At 54.7% G+C, this 13,659-nt stretch overlaps 3 protein-coding genes across 3 annotated transcripts in view; 1 reads left to right on the forward strand and 2 right to left on the reverse strand.

The window, feature by feature from the left end:
• PTSG_08701 (uncharacterized protein) overlaps positions 1 to 900 on the reverse strand; it is a gene marked incomplete at both ends in the record, with an annotated part of 5,419 nt that extends 4,519 nt beyond the window's left edge. Inside the window, 3 exons of the mRNA XM_004990436.1 lie at positions 167 to 204; positions 393 to 512; positions 777 to 900. Coding sequence (XP_004990493.1) covers positions 167 to 204; positions 393 to 512; positions 777 to 900 — 282 coding nt within the window. The remainder of the gene's footprint in view (positions 1 to 166; positions 205 to 392; positions 513 to 776) is intronic.
• Positions 901 to 1,176: 276 nt separating this feature from the next.
• On the reverse strand, positions 1,177 to 6,292 carry PTSG_08702 (uncharacterized protein). Its single transcript, XM_004990437.1, has 12 exons — positions 6,049 to 6,292; positions 5,534 to 5,708; positions 4,891 to 5,208; positions 4,673 to 4,740; positions 4,472 to 4,502; positions 4,241 to 4,327; positions 4,017 to 4,075; positions 3,677 to 3,812; positions 3,412 to 3,476; positions 3,075 to 3,173; positions 2,608 to 2,864; positions 1,177 to 2,283 (listed from the first exon to the last, which is right to left on the reverse strand). Exons 3-12 carry the CDS (start codon positions 5,101 to 5,103, stop codon positions 2,096 to 2,098), a joined length of 1,203 nt encoding a protein of 400 aa, XP_004990494.1. The 5' UTR covers positions 5,104 to 5,208; positions 5,534 to 5,708; positions 6,049 to 6,292; the 3' UTR covers positions 1,177 to 2,095.
• A 573-nt stretch (positions 6,293 to 6,865) lies between these two features.
• Positions 6,866 to 13,484, forward strand: PTSG_12774 (uncharacterized protein). The gene is made up of 18 exons (XM_004990438.1): positions 6,866 to 6,961; positions 7,316 to 7,540; positions 7,725 to 7,796; positions 7,970 to 8,028; positions 8,262 to 8,367; positions 8,580 to 8,639; positions 8,964 to 9,101; positions 9,343 to 10,391; positions 10,529 to 10,589; positions 10,762 to 10,829; positions 11,059 to 11,146; positions 11,370 to 11,529; positions 11,829 to 11,934; positions 12,139 to 12,211; positions 12,433 to 12,525; positions 12,758 to 12,858; positions 13,080 to 13,167; positions 13,272 to 13,484. The coding sequence occupies exons 1-18, from the start codon at positions 6,923 to 6,925 to the stop codon at positions 13,305 to 13,307; spliced, it is 2,622 nt and encodes an 873-aa protein (XP_004990495.1). The 5' UTR covers positions 6,866 to 6,922; the 3' UTR covers positions 13,308 to 13,484.
• The last annotated feature ends 175 nt before the right edge of the window (positions 13,485 to 13,659 follow it).

The raw sequence follows: 13,659 nt of genomic DNA on the forward strand, positions 1-13,659 counted from the left end.
GTGTGTGTGTGTGTGTGTGTGTGTGTGTGTGTGTGTGTGTGTGTGTGTGTGTGTGTGTGTGTGTGTGTGTGTGTGTGTGTGTGTGTGTGTGTGTGTGTGTGCAGCTTGCCTGTCGTTGGGCATCCTTGCCGAGACCGGAGAAGAGGACAATGGCGCCATCAGGCACTGCGCCGAGGATCGGCAGCACAACGCTTCCCACAATGTCTACGATTGCAGTGAATCGTGAATCGTGGAATTGGAATGAGTGGGGACAAGATACATAGGTATGTGCTTTCCCTCCGTAGTACGAACAAGGAAATGTGGCCAGCCACGAGACCCGCACACACACGCACACACACACACAAACACACACGCACACACCTACACACACGTGCACATGGTGTCCTGCTGACCTCGCATGGATGGCACGAGGAGTAGGAGCTCGCTTCCATCGGATATGAGATTCGAGGCGTAAAACAGGACGTACGCGTATGCGAACATCAGGAACAGGACCTGCACGAAGCCATATCCAGCTGTCCATGTGTGCGTGTGGGTGGCGGTGACGGACATGAGTTCTGTGAGTGACTTCTCGATGCAAGTATGGCAGTGTCACTACTGCACACACGCACATGCATGTCTTGATCGCACACGCACACGCACACACGCACACATACACACACGTGCTCAGTCTCACACACACACACTCACCCTCAGTCTTTCTATCTGTGCATGCCCACTTCTCGCACCTTCCCACTCCCCTGCACCCCTGCACCCCCCCCACACACACTCACACTCACACTCTGAGCAGTTGAGCGGGTCATTGGGCTGTGTGATGTTGTAGAGGGTGTGGTTGCCACCGCAGTTGTCTCCGCCAGGCAGGATGGTGGGATCAACAAACAGCTTTCCCAAGAACGACCCCATCGTGGGTGGTGATGGGCAGCGCTGTTGTCCTTATGAGCAGCACTGGACACTGCCGTCTCACGCCCAATCGAACGCTGGCAGGCTGGCTCACTGGTTGCTCGTTTGCTGGCACACTGATGTGTCTTCTCTCTCTCTCTCTCTCTCTCTCTCTCGCTTCTCTTGCTCTTGCTTGCCGATCAAGTTGAAGGCATGCGAGAGGACAGGAGCAGTTATTGCTGAATGCGTCGTTGGTTATTGGTTTGTTGTGAGCGAATTTCAGTTGCGGTCATTGCAGAATTTTGGTCAAAGCTATTCATTAAAAGTCGGTAACGAAGGCGGTGTCAGGCAACAACAAGGCAAGCAAGGCCTTGCTTGAACCTTGCCATGATGACTGCTTGCAGGACTGTCGAGGCATCCATGCACCAAGCAGCAGACGAGGAGACGAGGCAAGCAAGGAAGCACAGCAGAGCTGCGCGTGTAGCAAGCGCAAGCATGCATGAATGTGATGCATGTCGTCCTGTCAGGTCCAGCACAACAGCACAAGAGCACAGTCAGACACGCCGCCATCGCAACAACGACTTGAGTCCTCAAGTAGTAGGAGAGTAGGGCAGCAGGTCGAGAAGACAAAAGAAGGAGGCCGGCTGACAAGAAGCACAACAACACGGAAAAGGGGAGGGGAGGAAAGCGACAAGGGCAGGCAGAGGGAGAAGGGGGGGGGGGCAAAGGGAAAGATACAATAAAAGAAACAGAAAGAGAGAAAGAGAGAAAGGGAGAAAGGGGAGGGAGTGAAGAGTGACAAGGCATGAGCGAGAAGGGGACACGAGAGCACAGGCTCGAGGAGACAAGGGAAGGGAAGGGAGCAGGGATTCGAATACTAGAAACGAGCTGCTGGGGATGATAATGCAAAGCAGCAACACCACAATCAATCTCATGATGGGTGATGACGAGGAAAAAAGGGTTCAGGTTCAACGACAAGGAGGCAAAAGAGGGCAAAAGAGGGCAAAAGAGGGTTGCCGGGACTACACGCTTGACACGAGGACATGTCTCCCACAGCGTCGCTCTTCAGGTTTGGGAGCAGAATGAGTAGTGGTAAGTTGATCGAAGGAAATGCTGACATAAAGTCTTCATTCAAGTGTCGGCGTACAGTTGTCTAGGTGTTCACCGCACAGTGTTCCACCCTGTATGGCGTGTTGTAACATTTCCGAGAGGCGTGGTTTCACGGCCGCTGCAGCTTTGGGCCTTTGCAGTTTGGAACGGTAAAAGTGAGCGTTGTTTCGCACTCGGCCTCGTACTTGACGTAGCTCAGGAGCTGTTCTGGCAGCGGGAGGGTGTCGAGCTTGTCAAGGGGCGTGGTCGCCCGAATCAGCTGTCGGCACCGGTCCGCCAGCGACGGCAGCCGTTGCACTGCAGGTGGGAACGGAGAAGAAGGAGGGCGGGGGTGGAGGAGAGTGAGCAAGTTGGAGTCTTGATGACGCTAACACACATTTACAGTGGGCAGCGCGACTGTGGCATTGATGCGTGCAGATTTTCGATCGCGAAACAGCTGTGGTTGCGCTCACTTGGGCATCTGCACGCACCCTAATTTGCACATACACACATACACTCACATTCACACACACTCGCACATACACACACTCTCATACTCACATACATACACACACTCTCATACTCACATACTTACACACACTCTCATACACACACATGCATGCATGCTGATCAAAAACGCACTGGCTTGTTGGATGACGCGGGCACTCTCTGCCTTCTTGTTGGCGTCTGCAACCTGCGACTGACACACGCACGTCAGGTCGGAACACCTGTATTGTTCGCGCGCGTAGTCGAGTGCAAGCCTGTTCTCGTTGCCATGCTTGCGGCCCCAGGCAGACTCAGTTGACCTGATCCAGGGGCTGCACCCGAGCGACAGGAGAAGTTTCACACAGCCCACGTGGCCCATGTATGACGCATAGTGCAATGCTGTGCAGCCCTCCCTGCACAAGTGGAACAGGTGGTGTCGTGGATGGTGTCGTGGATGGTGAGAAGACGTGGAAAGGTGTGTGTGTGCGTGTGTGTGTGTGTCTGTGTGTGTGTGTGTGTGATGTCGAGCAACACGGCAGCGCAACAAGGCTATGGTGTGGCACAAAAAAGGCAGAAACACGAAGACAACCAACACAACAACGACGACAACTGCTTGAACGTACTCTGTGAGTGTGTTTGGGTTGCAGCCCCAGCGGGCAAAGAGCCTGACGCAATCCGCGTGCCCGTTGAAGGCGGCAATGTGCATGGCAGTGGCGCCATAGCTGCAACGCATCAACGCGGAAACCACGGGACAGGTGAGAAAGGTGAATGTGCATAGTGGAAGCGAAAGAGAGAGAGAGAGAGGAGTGGCAGCGCATGCAGAACACACAAGCACACACGCGCGCGTACACACACACACACACACACACACACACACACACAAAACAAAACCGCGTTTGGGCCGTTGACAGAAATGCTTGCATGCAGGCAAAATGCGGTGCAGGCAGACAATAAACGCACTCGACTTGGTGAAAGGGGTCAGCGCCAGCACGCTTGAGCATGGTGAGGCAGAGGATGTGACCTCCCTGTTGGCGTGTGCGTGTGTGAAAAGGAGTGAGTGGGTCGGTGTGTGGCGTTGGAAGGTGCAGTTACATGCATGCAGCATCACAGCGCGCTGGCCGGGGGAACAATCACCGGAGTTGCATGCATGTTTGTTATCCATGACAAACATAAACATGCTTGCGTGCAGGCACGCCAAACAGTGCACTGCCACGCCGTGACTTACCCTTGCTGCTTCAAACATTGGGGTTGCGCCGTCCTTGGCACGGGCCATCGGGTCGCCACCAAGACGGATGAGCGTGGAGGCGGCGTTGATGTGCCCACACCGCGCTGCGTGGAACAGCGGCGTGCACCCGTGCATGCTGTGATGTGGGAGGCGTTTGGGGGGGGGGGGGAGAAGTGTATGGTGAGGTCGGTGATGGGTTGAAGGCAGAGAAGGAAAGGGGGGGGGGGCGAAGGGGAAACGGGATGAAGGAATGAGATGCGAAGTGGAAAGAGGCAAGCAGCACTTACGCATGCCTGCAGGCAAGCATGTCGTGTGAGGAAACATGCTGCGTGCAGCTCACCTTCTTGCATCCACGTCAGCGCCGTGCTTTATAAAATATTTGATCACGTCATCACTCCCCTAAAGTCACAAAGGTGGCGCGTGTGCGTGTGCGCGATGGGATGAGCCATGATTAGGGGCGCCAAGACAAGGCAGACGAAGGAGAGTACAACGACACACACACACACACACACACACACACACACACACACACACACACACACACACACACACAGTGTCGCTTACCGCTTCTGCAGCGTAGCAGAGAGGGGTGAAGCCCTCATCGCTTCGCTTGTCAACAACCGCGCCTCGCTCCACAAGCAGCTTGACAGTCTGTGTAAGGCAATGCCAGTGCGCGCAAAGTGGCGATGATGGTGAGTTGGGGAAGAGCAAACGGGCGCATGCTGCTTTGCTTGCATGCAAAGCACACACCACACACACACACACACACACACACACGCACGCAGAGGAGCTCACCTGAAGGTTGGATGTACACGCTGCTACATGCCTGCATATGATGATGGATGTGCGTGTATGCGCGATGATATGCCCAGTGAGAACCCAAACAGCGAGCAAACATGACATGGCAGCAAGGACATGGCAGCAAGGACAGATGGCATTCACATGAGACACACACACACACACACACACACACACACACACACACACACAACGTACAGAGCAGAGAAGCCGGCAATGTTGTCTTGGTCAATGTCAACGCCGCTGTCAAGCACGAGCTTCATGCCCTGGTTTGGCGAGGAGAAAGCACAGAGAGGCAACGTGAGCACGGTTCTTGGCGCCAAAGGCAAGCAGGCAGGCAGAAGTTGCGCGCGCTAAACACACACAACAAACACACACACACACACACACACACACACACACACACATACACACACCTGCACGTTGCCGGCGTTTGCGAGGAGGTAGAGGACGGTGCAGCCCTGGTCGTTTGTGGTGCTTGGATCAAACAGCCCCTTGTTGATGAGGCGACGCAGCGTGTCAATGTTGCCCGTCTCAGCAGCGAGAAAGGCCTCAGCGGCGTGGGCGGTGTTGGAGGCACGGCCCTCGCTTGTGCCTGCCGTGGCTGTTGTGGATGCAACGTCGCTCATGGCTTGGTTGAGTTCGGTTGTGTAGATGTAGATGTGCGTCGGTGTAGATAGATGTATAGATGTATGGACGATGTGTCGCGTCGAAGCTGTGGTTGCTGGTGGAGTCTGTGCGGTGGAGGGTGTGGGGTGAGTGATGCTCAGAAAGGCTGGAGGAGAGACGGAGTTGCTTGGATGCAAACCAACAAAAAAAAATGAACACCACCACCTCAACAGGCCAGAACAAAACGGACAAGAAAACGAGGAGGAGGAGGCGGAAAGGAACAAGTCAAGCAAAGCAAGAGGGCAGCAACAAGACCAAGCGGCGCGATAAGGAACGATACACACGCACACACACACACGCACACGCACACGCACACGCACACAACAGGTCGAGGCATTGGCACGCACCAGGATGCAAGATGCGAAAGGTTGGCGTGGTTGGTTTGCTCACCTCGGTGATTGTTTCGCGGAACGATGGTCGATATGATGGGAGATGGAAATGTCACGCGTGGTATTGGGGACGATGATTGAGGCGGCAGCGGGGAGTTGCACACACGGACAGACAAGTGCAGCTTCGCGCCAACTCGCTGACACTGTGGTATGTGTCTTGGGGTTGTCAGGGTTTCCTACTCGCGTCCACGCAAGCAGTGTGTTGGTTGGTTTGGTGCGAACGAGGTGAGTGGGTGGTGTGTGTGCGGTGTTTGGGGCCAAACGCAGCGCAGAAAGGGAAATGACAATGTGTAATGGACCTCAAGCAAAACCATGCTCATGAAACCCGAAACACCCCCCCCCCCCAGTCACACATCACATTCCTTCACCAAAGTCGAGCGCTGCTTGCTGGTCAACGTTCGAAACACCAACCAACCAACCAACCAACCAACCAACCCGCACACACAGCACGAACAAAGCATGTGACACACACACACACCACACCAACACGCAACGCAACCGTCAGCACGCACGCACCTCGCAGTCGCAGCAGCCGATTCTGGATTTGGATGAATGCCCGGAGGACACACACACACACACACACAGGATGCACTACCAAGACGCTGCGGCGGCCACAGACACACACGAAAAAGCAGCAGCAGATCAGCAGATGAGGCGGAGTCAAACCGCGCCAGCCTTGCTTCACTTGTTTTGTTTGTGTCGGCAACCTCGAACACACCAGCAACGCCGCTGCTGGGAAACGAAGGAATGAACAGGCAGTGGTTGGGAAAAGGCATGCGAAGCAGCCAGCCAATGCCAGCCAACGGTTGGCTGGAGCGGAAGCGCTGTGTTGCGCTGTTTTTGCAGCAAGTGGCGAATAACCAAGCATGCCGTAAGCATTGGCGGACGGGGACAAGGTTGCGAATCGGGACAAGGTATGAACGGGACGATGTGCTGGTGAATGGGGAACCACCCAGATTGTGTCGCGGCCAAGAACAAACTCCCGCATTGAGCTGCACTTGCATGTGTTGGTTGTTGTGCGCGAGCTTGCGAGCATGCTATGCGGGGCAAGGCAGGCAGGTACGCAACGAGGCGGAGGAGGACTTCGGGAACTTGACGCAGCCGAATTGAAGGAGAACTCCCGAGAACGGAATGAAACGTGTCGCAATCAAAAGTTTCGACGCGGTTGGGACAAAGAGAAACACGTGGCGATGAAGGTGTGTCGCGTGCAATTCGTGCAGTTCGGAACTCCGAAGTTTGCGAAGAGACGCGAACCACAAAAGTTCAAAACGACCAAGCTTTTAGACCTGAATTCAGTTGCACACAGACGTTCGACTGAGATCAGTTTTGGAATGCGACAGCGACAGCCAAAGGCAGGAAGCAGGCATCAAAACAAAGAAAGCAGCAGGCGATGAGCGCCAGCAGCGGCTTGACGGAGCTCGAGCAGAAGGTTGGTGGTGCCGCGGGTTGTGCGTTGGCAGTGCAACATCATGAAGAGAATGGTGCTGATGAAAGGGTGTGTGTGTGTGTGTGTGTGTGTGTGTGTGTGTGTGTGTGTGTGTGTGTGTGTGTTGGGTGGGGTGGTGTGGCAAGATCTTGAGAGTGGTTGTTTCAAACCCACACACACACACACACACACACACATACACACACAGCAAACGTCCCGTGTGTTGCTGGTCACATGTGTGTACGTGTGTGTGTGTGTGTGTGTGTACGTGATCGCTGGCTCACTCAATGCCATGCCATGTCACACCTTCACTCTCCACCCCTCCAACCCTCCCCCACCAACTTTCATTTGGAACAGCGCGTCAAGGAGCTGAGGGACGCCACACTCAAGTCCCGACACAGCTACCCCATCAGCTGGTCCTTGGCCCAGCGGTTGGTGCTCGCACGCAAAGCAAACCTGCAGAAGGCCATCGATCTCTACGAAAACTACATTGATCGCTTCTCAAAGCACAACCTCCTCACCATTGATCCCCGCGATCCACCCGTCTACGAACAGCTCATCTCCGGCAAATACTGCCTCCCGGTAAGCACGCCTGTCGAGTGGCAATGTGCGCAGGGCGCGACGTGCCGTGGTGTCGGTGGTCATGTTGTGAGCGGAGAGGATTGTCGATCTTGTTGATCTGCTCGCACACGCATGCGTGGCTTGCATGTCATGGATGGATCGCCTCACACGAGTGGGTTACCGACGCGCCGCGCGTGTGTGCTAGGGCACACAAGCGCTGGACGGGTCGTCGCTGCTGGTGTTTCGCGCCAACCTGCACACCGTCTCGCGCGGCCAAGTAAGCCTGCTTTCGCCCGCTGCAAGCGAGAGGCTGCTGCAAGCGATGGGGGTTGTTGTCCTGTGCTCTGTGGTTGCGTTGTGCCTGTGTCGTTCTTGGTGTCGGGGATGCTCACAGACGACAAATCGACTGCTTGTGATCACTGCTTTGTTTTGTTATTGAAAACGTTTTAGGATCATCATCAAGCCAACCTTGCTGCATGCTTCTTCCTTCTCACCGAAGCACAGGCAACGTCCGTTGTATGTGATTGCGTGCGCGTGTGCGTCTGTGTGTTTATGTGTGCATGTGTGCGTGCGTGCGCGCGTGTGTGTGTGTATCTGTCTGTCTGTGTGTCTGTGTGCGTTTTGCTTTCGATCGCGTGTTTGTGCTTGCTCCAATTGGCCATATGAGGGACAACAGCGTGGAAGGCGTGCCATGCTCACCCTGATGGATGCCGCTGACGCCTGTGCACCTGACACAATACAGCGTGCAATCACAGCGGCTTGGCGTGACGATTGTCTTTGATATGACCGGCGCTTCCTGGAGCAACATCGACTACGCCCTCATCAAGACAATGCTCAGCTTGCTCCAGGTGCTGGAGGGAGGGGGGTGTTGATGCGTATGAATCTTGTGCGTGCATGTGTGCATGTGTGTGTGTATGTTTTTTTTTTTTTGTGCTTGAACAGCCGTGGCTACTCATGCATTTGTCAGGATGGGTTGTTTGTTTGTCTCATGCCAATCGCATTTTCGCTCATCTGGGAACAACTCACACACGCTCACACGCTTCTGCTCACGCGTGTACAGAACGCGTACCCTGGCCGTCTTGCCGGCGCATATGTGTTCAAGTCTCCACGATGGATTCGGGTACAGTGACAGATGCTCAGTCAGACACAGGGCGTGCTGTACACTTTGAAGCAGTGCAAGTGAAGATGCTTCAAGCTACTCGCCTCAACACCAACACCAACACACACACACACACACACACACGCACACAGTTTCCCCACACAGTTGCACACACTCACACTCACACTCACACTCACACTCACACTCACACTCACACTTACACACACACACACACACTTACACACTTACACACACGCACACACACACACACGCACACACACACACACACACATACACACACTTAAATACACTTACACACACGATCACACACACGATCACGACCAGACGATGACGTCGCTGTTCTGGCCGTTCATGAAAGCGAAGATGAAGGAGCGCGTCAAGTTTGTTGATGCGTTGGATTCGTGTGTTGCGCACCATCAACTCCCAGACTTTCTCGGGGGTCAGCTCGCTTACCAGCACAAGGTGGGTTTGGATTGCTCGGTTGGGTTGTTCTGGTTTGTTTGTTTGATGATTTGTTTGTATATTTGTTTGCTTGGTTTTGTTCGGCAGGACATTTCATTACGTGTTGACACGCATACACGCACACACACATGCGGCATCACACCCTCGCACACACACACACACACAAACACATGCACACTGCTCCCTATGTGTGTTACACCTCCACTTCGGCGCGCGCGCGCGCGTGTGTGTGTGTGTGCAGGCGAGCGTGGATCGGCTGGTGACGCGTTTCGTATCTGCTGTGAGCGCAGCAGCGAAGCAGCAAACGCGTGCAGCCCACAGACAACAGCCACTATCACAACAACAACAACAGCAGCAGCAGCAGCAACAACAGTTGCAACAACGCCGACAGCAACTCCACCAACGGCAACAGCAGCACCTGCGTGGCCAAGCGAGTCAAGCACAACGACAACACCACCACCAACACCAACAGCAGCAGCAGCAGCAGCAGGAAGTCACTGGTGGCGGACTGCGCGCACGACACAAGTCAGTCGACGACGACCAACAGCAGCAGCAACAACAACAACAATCACAATCACACCACCAGCAGCAGCAGCAACATGGCGGTGGTCGATCAGATCGGTTGATGCGACGACAGCAGCGGCAACAGGAGGAACTGGATGCACAGCGGCGCGCACGTATGCAGCGAGACGAGGCATTGAGGCAACAGCAACACGACCACCACCACCAACAACATCACCACCAACACCAACACCACCAAAAACATCAGCATCAGCGAGCGGGTCGTGTGCAATCGCCAGAACACGTTCGACCACCGTCGCATCACGGCAGCAAACAGAACCATGGCGCCACGCACCCACACGTCCGCCCACACCCGCGCGCACATCCGGCCCCGCACCAGCCCCAGCACCACCCCCGTCGTCACGTCACAGCAGCTGCGAGCGGTGGTGTGGATGGTGGTGACAGACATCGCCAACAACAACAACAACACCAGCACCAGCAGCAGCAGCACCACCAGCACCAACAACAACAACAACAGCAACAACACCACCACCACCAGCAGCAGCAGCGCGGGCAGCAGGGTGTAGTGGCGGCGCAACATCGTCAGCCGCACGCTGCTCACGCGCAACCAAGCAGTACACACGCAGGGCCGACACAAACACCGCGCGCACACGCACCGCAGATGAATGCACCGCAGCAGCAGCAGCAGCAGCAGCAGCAGCAGCAGCACAGAGGCGCTCGCCATTCATCGTCACCACCATCATCATCATCATCGCTGTACAAGCCATCGTGAGTGCACATTGTTCTCCGTGCAATTGCAGTGCTGATGTGGTTGGTGTTGTGGTGGCTGTGCGTTTTAATTGTGTGATGCATGAACCATCGTGGCTCACACCAAAACGTCTGTCGCATGCGTGCGATTGCGTCAGGTCGCCCTACATTGTTTCTGCGGATCAACTGCAGCATTTTGTCGATCACATGATCCAATCGGTGGGGAGGACCACACGTGCATCGCCTCGCATATTCATGCACTGCGTGTGTGTATGTGTGTGTGTGTTGTAAAGGTGCTTGCGTTGAACTGCCGCTTTCTGCCACAAACTCACGTGTGTGTGTGCGTTTGTGTGTGCATGTGTGTGCATGTATGCGTGTGTGTGTTCATTAGGGCGAGGCGCTGTCCCACTTTGCAATGCTGCAACTCGATCAAGACAGAATCGACTTCACCGCTGCATCGTACGCAATGCGTTTTTGCGTGTATTGTGTGTATTGCGTGTATTGTGTGTATTGTGTGTGTGTGTGCTTGCTGGTGGTACACCTGTGTTTCATGTCCACTGATCGCGCCATGCGAACCACACACACACACACACACACACACACACACACACACACACACACACACACACGTAAACACACACACACACGTAAACACACACACACACACACACTTGACTGCGGCATGCAGGCTTCCTGTGAATGTGCGCAAGAATCGATATGCAAACGTGCTGGCGAACGAGCACACGCGTGTTCGCCTCTCCACGCCCACGCAGGAGGTGAGACGTGGAGCAATGTCATGCGACTGGCGGAGCCGTTGTGACGTATCATGATTTATACTGTGACGAAAGGCCGGCATTCGTACTCAAACACACACACACACACACACACACACACACACACACACACACACACACACACACACACACACACACACACACACGCACGCACACACACACATCTGCGCATTCACACTTCCCCTCTTCCAACTGCGCGTTTCAGCCTGGCGGCGACTACATCAACGCAAACGTCGTGGCCGGGTTTTCAGACCGGCGCCAGTTCATTGCAACACAGGGCCCACTAAAGACGACAGCAGCGGCGTTTTGGCAGATGGTGTGGGAGGAGCAGGCAAGCGTCGTCGCCATGACGACCCAGGAAGTCGGTACGTAAGCTCAGAGACGACGAGTGGCTGAGGTGACTGAGTTGTGGTGAGGGTGGTTGTGGTGTGGATCTGTATACTTTAGAGCTGGTGAGAGCGTGAGTTGTGTTTGTGAACAGGAACGAAATCGGGTTTGCTCTGTGGCAGACGCGGTGGTGGTGCTGCTGCTGGTACCCACCTCCTTGCAACGTTTCGTTCAACGCCATGGCCTTGACACGTTGATATCACACTTGTGGTTTTGCTTCCAAACACACGCTGTTGTTGTTGCCATGTGTGCTGCTGTTGTCGTTGCTGTTGAACAGAGGGTGGCCGGAACAAGTGTTATCGGTACTGGCCGAGCGAGCTCGATTCGACGCAGACTTACGGCGACGTCGCCGTCACACTCACCGAAGTCAAACACGCAGACGAGTGAGTCAATGGGGATGTGTGCGTGCGTGCGTGTGCATTTGCATGTGTGCGTGTGTGCAAGTGTGTGTGTGTGTACGTACGAGTGTGTATGTATGTGAGTGTGAGGTGAAATCATATGTGTGCACATTTTCGCGTGCGATCTGCACCTGCTGCATAACCTCGCTCATCATCCTCAACCCTTTGCTCCGGTTGAACGCAATGCAGGCGGTTTGTTCATCGACTGCTCTGTGTTCAGCACCGCAAGACGGGCAAGACGCGATGCATCGACCACTTGCAGGTGACACGCATGCGAGGGTGTATGTGTGTGCATGTGTGTTTGTTTGTGTTGTTTGTGTTGTTTGTGTTGCTTGTGTATGTGTTGTTTGTGTATGCGTTGGTATTTTGGTGGCGCCACCCACATCTCACAACAATGTGATGCTCACCCAACATCCCGCGACATCCCGCGACATCCCGCGACATGCCATCTTCGTCCCCTCTCCGCCACCACACCTCCGCCAGTTCACGGCGTGGCCAGACCACGGCGTGCCAGAGAATCCAGCCCCGTTTCTCGACTTTCAGTCGCGCGTGAACAAATACGCCAGACTCGGGGCGGTGGGTGACAGCAGGAGGGTGTAAAGGGATGGTGGTGGTGGTGGTGGATGATATGCAGGGAGGATTGGTGGGACGTGGGTTGACCAAGCACTGCCGCACATGGGGCTGCTGACACTTGGTAGCGTGCTCACAGACACACAGACACACATGTTCACATGCACACACACACACACACCAACACACACGCACGCCAACACACGCACATACACACATACACGCCGCACCACACCAGGCCAAAGGGCCGATTGTTGTGCACTGCAGCGCTGGCATTGGGCGCACGGGCACGTTCATCGCTGTTGAGATTGCAAAGCAGCAGCTCGCAACATACAACTGGTGAGGGGTTGCAGGTTGGTTGGTTTGCCGTGAACGTGACGTGGTGGTGAAGGGAGTGCTGGTGACACGCACGTCAATCACACACACACACACACACACACACACACACACACACACATACACACACACACACACACACACACACACACACGCACGCCCACACACACACACACACGCACGCCCACACACACACACTCACGTTCACGGCTGCCTGTCTGCAGTGTGGATGTGTATGGGATCATCAAGGCGCTGCGGAGTCAGCGGGCAGGAATGGTGCAGACACCACCGCAATACCTCTTCTGCTTCCAGGTCAAACCAAACCATATGCACGTGCACATGATGTGTGTTTGTGTGACTGACCTTATCTCACCAACTGACTCTCCCGTCTTGTCGTTTTTCAACACCAACACCAGGCGCTCGCCCATCTGCTGGCAATGCGGAGACGTTGATGTGACGACCACATGTGTTGCGTCACGCGGATGCACATAGAACAAAGTGACACAGCAATTCTTTCGGTGCACGTGCGTGTTTTGCAAACACACTTTCTTGGTCGCTGTTGTTAACTGCTCCCAAATGAGCCATTTTCGCATTGTTTTCGTGGATTTCAAGAAAAGATGTCACACAACAAAAGCATGCAGGAAGGGGTTTCAAGAAGAAACAAACAACACGTGTCGCCGTGTCGCAACGAGCACATCGCATCACACACACACACACACACAAAGTCACACACACACACATCGCATCACACACAAAGTCACACACACACACACACACACACACACACACACACACACACACACG

This window comes from Salpingoeca rosetta (assembly GCF_000188695.1).
Source record: "Salpingoeca rosetta unplaced genomic scaffold supercont1.24, whole genome shotgun sequence".
Lineage (NCBI taxonomy): Eukaryota > Choanoflagellata > Craspedida > Salpingoecidae > Salpingoeca > Salpingoeca rosetta.

What these genes read in the sequence shown, in the direction of transcription:
- PTSG_12774 (XM_004990438.1), top strand. Translation starts at nt 6,923, where the DNA reads ATGAGCGCCAGCAGCGGCTTGACGGAGCTCGAGCAGAAG. An exon ending in ACACCGTCTCGCGCGGCCAA is followed by an intron (nt 7,797 to 7,969) that starts GTAAGCCTGCTT and finishes AAAACGTTTTAG; the next exon opens with GATCATCATCAAGCCAACCT. An exon ending in CAGCTCGCAACATACAACTG is followed by an intron (nt 12,859 to 13,079) that starts GTGAGGGGTTGC and finishes GCCTGTCTGCAG; the next exon opens with TGTGGATGTGTATGGGATCA.
- PTSG_08702 (XM_004990437.1), bottom strand. Translation starts at nt 5,103, where the DNA reads ATGAGCGACGTTGCATCCACAACAGCCACGGCAGGCACAAGCGAGGGC. An exon ending in TCTGCTACGCTGCAGAAGCG is followed by an intron (nt 4,076 to 4,240) that starts GTAAGCGACACT and finishes TTGTGACTTTAG; the next exon opens with GGGAGTGATGACGTGATCAA. An exon ending in GACCCCTTTCACCAAGTCGA is followed by an intron (nt 3,174 to 3,411) that starts GTGCGTTTATTG and finishes GATGCGTTGCAG; the next exon opens with CTATGGCGCCACTGCCATGC.